The sequence below is a fragment of the Pelodiscus sinensis genome, chromosome 2 (assembly GCF_052426305.1).
Source record: "Pelodiscus sinensis isolate ZL-2025 chromosome 2, ASM5242630v1, whole genome shotgun sequence".
In the NCBI taxonomy this organism is placed as follows: Eukaryota; Metazoa; Chordata; order Testudines; family Trionychidae; genus Pelodiscus; species Pelodiscus sinensis.
In genome coordinates, this window is record NC_143053.1 from 141,795,234 (window position 1) to 141,808,254 (window position 13,021).

The 13,021-nt window shown below is 39.6% G+C and overlaps 1 protein-coding gene across 3 annotated transcripts in view; it reads right to left on the reverse strand.

Annotated features, from left to right (window-relative positions):
- Positions 1-13,021, reverse strand: part of SLC12A7 (solute carrier family 12 member 7) — a 164,649-nt gene that overhangs the window by 73,066 nt on the left and 78,562 nt on the right. For all 3 annotated transcript variants that reach the window (XM_075921508.2, XM_075921509.2, XM_075921510.2), the window contains exons 2-6: positions 12,680-12,774; positions 10,341-10,463; positions 6,326-6,472; positions 4,932-4,986; positions 2,136-2,266 (exon numbers count right to left, since the gene is read on the reverse strand). In XM_075921508.2, the coding sequence (XP_075777623.1) occupies positions 2,136-2,266; positions 4,932-4,986; positions 6,326-6,472; positions 10,341-10,463; positions 12,680-12,774 (551 nt within the window). The remainder of the gene's footprint in view (positions 1-2,135; positions 2,267-4,931; positions 4,987-6,325; positions 6,473-10,340; positions 10,464-12,679; positions 12,775-13,021) is intronic.

The following is a 13,021-nucleotide window of genomic DNA, read 5'->3' on the forward strand; positions in this document are numbered from 1 at the left end:
TACAAAAAGCTACAATTTTAACTTCAGATGCTGCAAACATTTATGCATGTGCTTAACTTTGGGTATATGAAGTAGTTCCAGTTAAATCATGGGACTATTCAGCTGAGCTAAGTTAAATACCTGCTTAAGCTTGCATGATGAGGGTCTTAATTTTCCATATATTTTGTAAAATTCAAGTAAGATATCTTCTTAGTAGTATTTTTTAAAACAGTAATAATAACTTAATTCATTATAAAGTATAATCTGAAGTTGCAATATCATTATTTTTCAAAGTAGTTTTACAAGCCCTCAACCTGAATTAATTATTTTAAAAAAATCAAATGGTTTAAGTAGGGTACTTAAAACATGACACCCAAAAAATTAAAATGTTTCTTGGAAGAAGCATCAAATTTAAAGTAAAATTGGAGTTGCATTATAAATCTGATTTTCACATTCTTTTATTTTTTGAGAAAACTTATTTCCAAAAATATGACTTGATACAGAAATGCACAATGTATGAAGTTTGCAGTTATTCAGCACAAAAAAAGGTAGGAATTCTTCTGCACCAGTAACTAAGGCATTAAAAATGATTCTTTATTACAACATCTGATAAGAATATCTGATCAAATAGCAAAAAAGATATTATCACAGAATAATCAATTCACAGGACTGGAAGGAAACTTGAGAGGTCATGAAGTCTGGTCCCCTGCACTCATGACAGGATCAAGTACCGTTTAGAGATCAACATGTCTAACCTGCTTTTAAATATCTCCAGCCATGTACATTTCACAACTCCCTTAGGCAATTTATGTCCATGGTTATGAAGTGTACCACAAGGATTTTAAAGAAAACAAAAAAGTTAGGAACCCATAGGAACTCACCACTTGCCGGTTTCTATTTAGGTTTTAGAGCAGTATTTCTCAAAGTGTTCCACTTCATTTGCACTGATGTGCACTGCTTCATTTACTTAAAGAGTGTTTAGCCAGCCAAAGACAATGGGACAGCTACCTTCCAATTGTTTTGCAGATTCCACTTTGGATGGGAACCTGTAGTTCTCTCTCTCAATTTCTATGGAAAATTGCCTGGTCAGATCCTACCAGTTGGGATGGTCACATGTCTTCCTCAGACCAACCACTGCTTAGACTTAAAGGACATGGAGGCTGTTTACAGGTGATTACCCAGACATTGAGGTATCCTGGCAGTGGAAACACTCTTAACTGCTTCATTTGTACATTTAAAACCATAAACCATTTCCTGTCCCTTATTTCTAACTTTACATTCAAGAATGATACTAACACCAAAATAAGATATATAGCTCCAGCAGATGGTGACATTAAGATTGATAAGTTACATGAGGTATTTTGTCCAAATCTTCTTATGCATATTGTATCCATAAATCAATTTCATCAAGCATGGAGATGGAGGGCGGGGGAGGTGAAACCATCACAATACAAGGCAGTAAAACTGTCAAATTCCAATGCTCCTATTTACTCTGATGTCAATCTTGAGTTAGCATTGCCAATTTTAAAAAACTACATTTACTATGGATTACATTCCTTGCTAGATAGTTTCCCATGCCTTTTACACAACAACAGATCTTCCAAGTTCCAAGGGTCACATTTCATCTAAAGTCAACTCCAACATTCACTGCAGTCACATTCTCTATTATTGCTATTTTAAAACTACAGGTTGAACCTCTCTATTCCAGCACCGTCAGGACCTGACCAGTGCCTAACTAGCGATGTTAAATTGTGTTTAGTCAGCTAATCAAGTAGTCAATGGAATTTCCATCGACTACTCGATTTGTTGATAAGAGGGGAACTGCAGAGCCTCAATGGGGTTAGCTTCTGACCCCGAGAGCAAACCCTGTTGCTGCTCTACCTTTAAAATGGAGTAAAAGCAGAGGCGTAGCATCTGTGACCGGTGCAATCTTGGGAGGTCAATAATGTTTAGCAGCATTACCATCACTTCCACTGCTTACTGGGCTATTAGAAGGCATTTAGGGATTAATTAGGCCTCAATAATAGCACAGAACAATGAGAGCTAAGGCCGGTGACTATAAACAAACTTTATGGGACCAAAGGAAACTTGGCCATACCTGTGATAAGTTTAAAAAACAATGGAATTTAGTTAATCTTAAAAGCTAAAATACTTACCAACAAAATTTCAATGGTACCAAGAATATACATGGCTCCTGCAAAAGTTGTACCCAAGTAAAAACAGAGTCCCACTGCTCCACCAAATTCTGGCCCTAAAGATCTTGAAATCATATAGTAAGAACCACCAGCTGTGAAATAAAAAAAGTAAAATTAAAATTAGGTCAGAATCTGAGAGATGCACATCACATCCTAGACAATGCATTTGCGTTGCCAGGTCAACTTTGGTCCCAAATTTAAACAAATTATTTTGTAAAAATCTGTGTATTACAGTTTTAATCCAGCTAGCCTGGGTAACAATAGCAATGTAGACTTCAGTGGAGGTAGTTCAAGTCTGGCACAGACCCAGGATATGAAATTAGCTCACTAGCCTACTCTTTGTTATCTTCGCTATTGTTGTTACCAATACTAGCTAGATTCAAGGTAGCTTAAGTAGGCCTCCAAAATGTAGCTTTTTTGCTGATCAATCCTTCTTTCCATTCCCCAGAGACACACTGCTTCCAATAAACTTTTTGATATAAATATTCACCCAGTTGGGTCTGGAGCCTCGCTCAACATTTTTTTTCTCCCTGTCTTGGAATGTAAAATTCAGATAGTTTTGTACTCTTGATTGAAAGAGTTTCTAACCCTCCTCCACATTTAAGACCTTGAGCTCTTCGATCCAACTGATTTCAACCAATTTCTTTCATTTTTCTTTTGAAATCACAAATCAGACACACCTATTTCCATTATCCTTACATTTAATTTAAACTAAATCAGCTCAAGAACTTTGACCCAACTTTATTTCCCACAACCAGCTCTGCTGGGATGTTCTCACTATTTACCCAAAACAAGTTGAAAATTTAGAGCTGTCAAGATATTAATCACAGTTAATTGCACTGGTAAACAACAACAAAATACCATTTATTTAAATATTTTGGATGTTTTCTGCATTTTTAAATATATTGATTTCAAATACAACAAAGAACACAAACTGTATAGTGCTCACTTTATATTTATTTTTATAACAAATATTTGCACTGCAAAAAGAAACAAAAAACCCTAGTATTTCAATTCACCTAATACAAGTACTGTTGTGAAATCTCTTTAACTAATATATTCTTTGTTAAAAGATGTTTTGATGTTGCTATTTCTCAGCTTTTGATTCAACATATGCTTATTTCTCAAAGTGGAGTACTTTTTCCAATAAGTTTGTGATCTCATTTAATCACTGAACACTGACTGATACAGTGTTAAGGACTTTCCCTTTGAGCAAAGGAACAACTTTGATAAAATCTATATTTTTTCCTCTTCATTCCAAACACTGTTCATCCTCCTGAATATTCATTCAATTGGGCTGTTTGTTCTATATAAACACATACTAAATTCTACTTGGCATAGCAAGAGATGTTGAAGAAACATTAAAAAACTTAACATTTTGATTGATTAAATGAACAAATAGGACATTTCAGGAGTTCTGAAAGAAGTACAGTAAAACTCCGATAGTCCGGCATCCAATTGTTCAGCACTCCCGTTACTCCGGCATCAAAATGTCAAGTGCTCCTGTCCAGCTAATTTAAAGCCTGCTGCTCAGCACGTGCTGGCTATACTGGGACCATGCACAAGGTTGGGGGGAAAGAGTGGGATCATGTTATAGTATGGAGAAGAGCATTTTGCTTCAGTGAAAAGGAAGGAGAGGGGAGGGGGAAGAGAATCAGGTTACAGCACGGAGGAGAAGCGAAGAAGAAAGGGAAGAGGAGAGGGAGGGAGATTGTGTCCTAGCCAGCTGTTAAGCCGTGCAGCTGTACCACAACCTCCCGATACACCGGCATATCTGATAAGACGGCACCACCTAGGTCCCAAAGGTGCCGGATTATCAGAAGTCTACTGTATCTAGGATAATAGGGGGCATCATATGATAAAAAAAGGACATAGGGTCACTTTTTGCATAAAGATTTCATTTATTTTTTCTATTGAAATTTTATGTTTTGTGCAGTAGTACTCTATATATATTACATTATTATACAGACTCATACTTTTTAATAAGAGACTATTATGATAATCTAGTCTGACTACATGCATGTTACTAGTCATCCAGTTTCACCCAGTAATTCCTGTATCAAGCCCATAACATAGCTCTGGTTGAGCTAGAACATATCTTTTAGAAAGGAACCAATCCTGATTTAGCAGTTTCAAGAAATGGAGAATGTGTCACATCAATATGTAAGTTGTTCCAATGGTTATGGTGTCCCAAATTCCAAAAAAATTGAAAATTGGAAAGAATTCAGAAAATATATTAAAGATTTCTGGTGTGGAAAACATGCCTTAAACAGAACTTCTCAATCTATTTAGTTGTCAAGTCTCAGAGGGGTAGTTGTGTTAGTCTGTAACTTTATAAACAACAAGTAGTCCTGTGGCACCTTAGAGACTAACAAAAATATATATAGTATCATGAGCTTTCGTGGGCAAACCCCACTGATATATATATTAGCTCTAAGGTGCCACAGAACTATTTGGTTGTTTTTTTTTTTAATTTTATCCAAGTGAAGGCTCAGAAGTGACTTGATCACCATCTACATGAGGAAGAGGTTTCTTAATTTTAGATTGCTCGTAATCTAGCAGAAAAAGGCATAACAACAATACAGCAGTTGGATGCTGGACAATTTTGGACTAGAAATAAGGCATTAATTTTTATGCCATGCGGGCAATTAATCATTGGAACAATTCACCTAGGAATATGTTGGATTTGCTCTCTACCTTTAAAAGTGCATTTATAACAACTTTAGGTTTAAAATTCAGGTTAAAAATTGTAATTACCTGGAACTACACCGTTTGTTGCTATTGCACTCATTGAAATTGCAGTTAGCATAGTCTGTGGAAAAACCATTATTGACAATGTTTAATGTAACATAATAAAGTTCTTTAAAAACTACCAACGATGGACAAGCCCAGTGGTCTGGTGCAGATAAACTGGAATTTGGAGAATATCTTCACAGCTTTGTGATGACAGGAGCTCAAGAATACATGCATTTTTTCCCCCTAACTGATTCTGATGTCAGTTGAGCATTGACCCTTACACTAAATAGCTGTTTAGTACTTAAAGAAGTATGGGTCAGTTCAAAGCAGAACCTTTGAATATATAACTGAGAAGAAAGGAAAACCTTGAGGAATTTCAATATTAACCAGAAAACAACCCAAAAAAAATATTGTTCTAATTAAATAGTAATTAGTAACAAATGACCAAGCCTCATCATTATCATCGTGTGTTTTACTTCTAGCTCCACATTCCACAACAATTACATTTGGGCAAGAAACGGTTTTCCTATCCAATGAACACTTTTTAAATTTCGAACTACTTTTCCATTCTGCACTGGCACAAAATTAAAACCTTTTCAAAAATCCTCAAAAAAGAGTTTTCAAAAGACTCAGAGATACCCCATCCTAGCCTACACTACTTATTCTAGTGCCTTTGCCTTCCAGATCCCATGTGAGTGCCATAATGTCCCATCTTTAATACCAAACTGGAGAAATTCCAAGACATCCATTCCAGAAAAATCTATAGCTTTGCAATTATGTAGCTAGTCACAAGGGATGTGAAAATTTTAAGTTTAAGTTGCTGCTTTCAATCAGGGAGAGTAAGGACTTGAATCAGCATCTTCCCAGGTGAGTGGCCTCACCACTGAGATACTGACTATTCTAGATTAAACTGTGTGTTTTAGTCTTTTTTACCAGAAAGTCCATCCTGAGAATCTAAGAAACATTTCCCAATGAAAGCTGTCTTTAATCTGCTACCTTTTCACAAAAATTTGTCTCAGTGAATTACATTTTCTGGCCATCCTGTCAGAAAATTCCTGAGCAGTTCTAATACGCAAAGGGACAGCTGTGTGTCCTATCAATCAAGGCAGAGAAATAGCGTGGGAGGACTCACTTTGTTGCACCACAGCATGCACACCAACTGCCAGATAGTGCTTGCAGCTACATTTCAAGATACAAACTGCTTACAGACGATAAGTAAAGGAACATGCTAAAAGATGCAGAAGGTAGGCTAGTATTTTAACCCAGTGTAACTCCCATCTGTGCTACTCTTTGAGCTCTGTAAAAAGTTTCTGCCTGCTACTTGTCCCAAGGATGAGAGCGGGGAATAGGTGTGGCAGTAGCATAGAATCGGATTTAATCAGTGGTAAATGCATAAGAAAGTAAATTTTACTTACACAAGCACAGCACATGAACACAATGATGAAAGATTCAAGAATTCCAGATGTTCCAACAATCCACGTCAAACGTAGGAAAAGGATTACTCCCAAAATATTTTGCAAGCAGGGAAGATACACACCAATAAAAGTGCCCATTCGTGGAGCCTAAAACAAACAAAATATAAATTCCACATAGACTATTCCTTTTCAAACAAAAGGCCAGATATCTCACTACAATCTAGCAAACTCACAATGACTTGTAACATAAGGCTTTTTTAGTAAGGAGTAAGCAAAACCAGAGGTGAAGTTCCCAGGATTTCTAGTTTTATAGATAATCGGTAATACCACGGTTTAATAAAAATAGAAAACAGTTTATGCACTAAGATAGTCTCTATTAAGAATTAAGAGGAGACCTTAATATAAGTCTCATATTTTTTACACCTCCCTCCCACAAGGTTTCTTGTACTTTTCTCTGAAGGATCAATGTTGGTCACTGTTTGAGACAGGATGCCGGACCACAGAATTGATCCAATATGCCACATCTATCTATATATTTTAGTAATGTCTGTCTGTCCATCTGCAAGTCTGCTTGTTCAAGAATTCCTCTTAAACAGTAAGAACTAGGACCAACAAATATGATATGCAGCTTCCTCTTATCCTAACATAAAGCAATGCTAGGGTTTGGTTGTGCCAAGAAAATGGTATATACTGGGAATGGGACCATTTTCCATTCCATGGAAAGGGAGTCAGAGAGAGGAGGGATATGAAAGGGAGGGACACAGCGAGGAAAGATACAATTATGGGAGTGGTCACTGGGAGCAGCGAGCCTGCAAGGGAGAGCTATACACAGAGTGGCCACTGGGGGCAGCCATACCACCAATTAAGGGTACGTCTAGACTACATGCCTCTGGCGACAGAGGCATGTAGATTAGGCTACCCGACAGAGTAAAATGAAGCGGCGATTTAAATAATCGCCGCTTCATTTACATTTACATGGCTGCCGCGTTGAGCCGACAAACAGCTGATCAGCTGTTTGTCGGCTCAGCGCGATAGTCTGGACGCTCCCCTGCCGACATCAAAGGGAGTTGTCGACAACCCAGGTATGCCTCATCCCAGGAGGCATACCTGGGTTGTCGACAACTCCCTTTGATGTCGGCAGGGGAGCGTCCAGACTATCGCGCTGAGCCGACAAACAGCTGATCAGCTGTTTGTCGGCTCAACGCAGCAGCCATGTAAATGTAAATGAAGCGGCGATTATTTAAATCGCCGCTTCATTTTACTCTGTCGGGTAGCCTAATCTACATGCCTCTGGCGACAGAGGCATGTAGTCTAGACGTACCCATAGTGGCCAGCAGGGCTGCGGCTCCACCATTTTACCTGCCACCAGACTGGGTAAGTAGCCTCCCTGCCTCAAAACATTCCCTCCTCCCCATCCTTTGACAGCAATGCCAGAAGTAGGTGGGGGAGGGGCCCATGATGGGCGGGTGGAGTTGGGAGGATACAGAAGGCTCTTGGAAGCTGGGGGGATGTTTTCTTCAGTTCCATAAGGGCTAAAACAACCGGGTATTTGTTATTTCTTTGTTTTTGTGGCTTTTTAAAAAATGAAATGAAAGCTTCATTTCCATAGAAAATGATGGTGTCCAGTCTGACTCCTCAATTAGGCTGCCATTTTTGTGTTTGGTCTGATAGATTAGATTGCCAAACATGAAATAGAGAAATAACTTCACTTGATATAAATAAGCCAGTGAGCCTTTACTTCTACTTTGAACACGGACATTTCCTCTGATTAAAGAACATAAATCAAATAAAACCTGAGGAAGTACGAGTGTCTGTTAAAATCTAATTCTAATTCCTTTTAACTCAACACACAGATTAGAACGGAGTGTAGCAAGAGAACCAAGACAACTGAGAATGAGAGAAGAGATCACTTGAAACAACAAAGAAGGGGGGAGAAACATAATTATAGACCCCATATTCATAACCCAAAAGTAAAAAAATCATAAAGCATATTATTTTAAAAAATACTTTGAATTGTTTGTATTTGCCTTCTTATTTTGAGCTTTTAGAAGTAATGGCAAGTGTTGGGAACACTGGATCCCAGGACAAGATACCAGGGCATGAGGAAAAGGGCAGGCAAAGAAGTCAGAAGGGGCAAGATCAAAAGACTCAAAACATGTTTTCATTAAGTTTTTTAGATGAGATATTTCAAAAATTCCAGAGTTAGCAAGAAAAATATGCTGTCGTTATTTTATTAATGTATGTACAGTAAAACTCCATTAGTCCGGCGTCCAATGCTCCAGGACTCCTGATGGTCCGGCACCATCAGGAACCCAGAAGTGCTGAGACAGCCGGACAGGCTTCCCCCATTCAGCTGCTGCTGAAACTGACCAGCAGCTGAATCGTGGAAGCCAGGAGCAGAGCAGCTGCGGTGCTGCCGGGTTGGTCTCGTAGCGCTGCCCCTCAGGGCTGCGGGACCAACCCGGCAGCACCCCAGCTGCTCTTGGGGATGCCTGGGGCAGAGCAGATGGAGTGCTGCCGGGTTGGTCCCGCAGCGCCAAAGGACGGCGCTGCGGGACCAACCGGGCAGGACCCCAGCTGCTCTGCCCCAGGGGTCCCCGATCCAGCCGCTGCTGAAACAGATCAGTGGCTGATTCCAGGAAGCCCCGGGCAGAGCAGCTCTGCCCCGGGCTTCCTGGAATCAGCCGCTGATCTGTTTCAGCAGCGACTGAATCGGGGATCCCTGGGGCAGAGCAGCTGGGGTCCTGCCGGATTTGTCCCGCAGCGCCGTCCTTTGGCGCTGCGGGACCAACCCGGCAGCACTCCATCTGCTCTGCCCCAGGCGTCCCCAAGAGCAGCTGGGGTGCTGCCGGGTTGGTCCCGCAGCCCCGAGGGGCAGCGCTACGGGACCAACCGGGCAGTACCCCTGCTGCTCTGTCCCAGGCATCCCCAAGAGCAGCTGGAGTGCTGCTGGGTTGGTGCCATAGCGCCGCCCCTCAGGGCTGCGGGACCAACCCAGCAGCACCCCAGCTGCTCTATTGCAGGCATCCCCGATTCAGCTGCTGCTAAAACTGAACAGCAGCAGCTGAATCAGGGACGCCTGGGGCAGAGCCGGACTATTGTAAGGGGGGGCTATGAGGGGTCTGGGGTGGCATTCCCTCCCACCCCACTCCAGACCCCTCATAGCCCCCCCCTTTTGATAATCCGGCACCCCCTGGGTCCTAAAGGTGCCGGATTATCGGAAGTTTACTGTACAAAGATTTTGTTTTATTCTTCTTTTACGTAACCTTTGTATAAACATTGCTTACAATGCTGCTACTCTCCTCAGTTTAGAATACATAAATGGATCTCTCTTTGGACATGTCTATACTAACATGCTTACAGCTGCACAGCCATACCAATGCAGCTTTGCCACCATAAGATCACTCGTGTAGCCACTGAGGATGTTTAAAAGGGGGTAATTGGATAACTGTGTAACTGCTGAAAACTGTGTAACCATTGTGAGGTGTCAGCGGAGTCTCTGGGAGCCGATGCATGATGGAAGCCAGCTTGTTAGTGGGCTCCCAGCACATATCGGCTCCTGTCCCATTCCCAGAGAGCCATCTGCTATCCCACGCTAGAGCTCTGATACAAAAGCCAGCAGCGTGGGGTGGCAGCAAGCGCAGTCAGAATTGGGTAAAAGGAAATAAAAGATAAAACATATATGAATACCTTATTTAGCGAGCTAAGTAAATGTAAAACATACCAAGTGTTAGGTCACTATAGTTATGTCTCTCGGGATGTAGATTTTTCACACTCCTAAGAGATTTAGCTATGGCCATTAAATTTCTAGTATAGAGCAGGCCTACATTGCATTGGGGTGAAATTTTTCACAACTCCGAGTGATGTCGTTAAGTTGACCTAACTTTGTAGTGCAGATCAGCCCTAAGAGGATTAACTGTTCAGGATAAGAACCATGTCTACCTTGTGTTTACACAATGCCTAGCACAGTAATGAAAATACTACACAATAATTATAATTTTCAAAGTCTGGGTACCTTGATTTCTTTTCGCTTGCTGTCTTCATCTGCTTCATGTTCTACCACTCCCTGAGTTAGATTTGTATAATTTGCTAGCTTATTAAGAAGAGATGATACCATGGGGTTGCTATCCATTTCTTCCTGTTGGGATTTTGAAAAATATTAATATACAGCAATACTTAACTAGTAAATAAAAACAATTTAAAACATTAGCCATTTCATATAAGTTTTTCAAAGCTTCACATTCCAAATCCTGATTAATTGTAATACAGTACCTGTTGCTGGAAAATCTAGTCGATTTTTAGCAAAAATTCTGAAGCTTCTTTAAGTGTACAGTGTGTACAATTCCACAAAATAAAATTGTGACACTTTATTTTCTAATTCAGACTATTATATACTAAATGATCAAGGAAATGGACAATTACATTTTGTTCAATTAATAAAAGATTTAATTCCTATTTGGAGATGTGTCTTCATAGATCAGTCTGCAATGGACTAATAGGTAACAGTTCACTGAATAAACATTCTGGTTCCAAATTCCTCCCTCTAATATACATAACTCTGCTTTAATATTATTTTGTAAGTGAAGTTTTCTTATGCACAATAGGGTTTTCTTCTTACTGTTCCTTTCTGGGAGAAGGGAAGCCCTGTATTCAATAATTAAAAACACAGCAAACTTCAGATCTGAGAACTTCAGATTTGAGAACTCTTCAGAGTTGAGAAGATGTTTGAGTCAGAGTTTTCTACTACAAAAATCATAGCTGTACATAGCTAAATGTATACAGCTTACAGATCACGTAGGCAATTTTATGTGATTTTAACAATTCTTGTGTTAACAAATTGTTTTGCCCTCATGTCTTTAACATTCAGTGTATGACTGCACACTGGCCCCGTTCAGTGATAATCATGAACGGTCCTAAAAAAGAATGTAATTGATGCCTTTCCTCTCTGTGATCTTTTCTGAGTCTACAGCACATGCCCAGAGTCTCTTCTGTCTCAGGGACAGCCATCCTCTGGATAGATGTAAAGAAATAATCACTCCTTTTCCCCACCCTTGGAAACAGAAGTGGCTCTATAGGACAGTGTCTGGGAAACTGCTAGAGGTCTCCAACCAGAGCTCTGTGCAGAGCCTACAATGGACATCTTCAGCATAGAAACCTTGAGTTTCCAGGTTTGCAAAGCAGACTTCAGTACCACCACGCCCATCTATAAACAGGTGAAAATCAAAAAGCCTCTGGGTCAGACATCAGATAAGCAAAAGGTCTCTTGAATCAATGAAGCTACTATAGCACCAAAGAATACTAAGACTCTGTCTTCTGCTCAGATTCTGTCTCCTGCTCCACATTTGTGCCAGATGCTGACTAAGGCATTTCAGTCTGTGCACCTTTCAACCCATTAGGCCAGATAAGATACTGTATGTATGATACCTATGCTTTCCAATTCACATCAATCCTTCACTTCTAGGCATAAGCCACAAGGAGCCTCCTATGAATTCAACGTGATATTGCATTCCCTTGCCAACCACACAGGTTCATAGTGTTCTCTGTTCACTCTATATAGGGGGAGTTGTTGGATCCCAAAACTTTAATCAAGTGCGCTTCCTTCATCAGTGCTTCTAGGTAGGGTTGCCAGATAGTTTCACAAAAAATACCAAACATGTTGGGGAAAACAAAAATACAGGGACCAAAGTTGTTGCGCCTTTAAATCCCGGGCCAATACCGGACACTTGGCACCTACTTCTAGGTGTGAGTTACCAAATAATCTATTTCAGACTGATAGTGTATGACAAACCATATTGCTGTAGGGTGTGAGGTGTTGTTTTATGTTACAGCTATAAAATAATATAGATTATAGCAAGGCAAATACTGCAAAATTGCTAAATACTTTATGGAGAAAATCCTTCTTCATTAAGTTACTGCATATGCTAATATCATTATAAATATACAGTTGAATTAATAGAAAATGAATCCAAGTATTTTTTCTCACTTCCTTTAAAGTGCTTACTATAAAATAACACATGGCCTGCTCAGTACAGTTTTACATTAGGAAGTAGAAACATCTGCACTATGAAATACATTACAAGTATGTGACCTAACATTACAGCTGAGCTATATCTGATCAATAACCTTTCTGTTTCATAATTTTCTTGTCTTAGAAGAAGTCTAGCTATCTTTGCTGTCCTATATATTTAGCCATTAATGTACTGTGGTACTCATAAGGGGTTTGATTCTGTTCCACTGAAGTCAATAAAAGTGCCTAATTTTCAGCAAATGCAGCTCTAGCTTTCTAAAAATAACCTGAAAGTGCTCTGTAATTTAATACACAAAGTAACTTCTTATAAAAATTCTGAAAGTTACCTCAAAGAGAGCCATATTTTTCCCTTCATAGATGTTTTCTCTGTCCATCTCAGCACTGTTAATAAATGGGCTACTTTCCTTTGGGATCCCATCTCCTGGTGGAAATTAGAAATGGTTAGAAAAAAAGGAAGAAGCAATGCTTATCCTCAGAAAAGTTCTTGAAACTTGGAACCCTCAGAAAAGTTCTTAAAACATTAGCTAATTTTGCACTTATTAAGCCTCTGTATTGGCGTAACTTATACCAAGTATAATCAGACCAGTTACTTAGCTGGCCTTTGAAGCCAGGTAAAAAATGTGGAAAAAATTGCTAAAATATAAATTAAAGCAAAACATTGTTCGAAG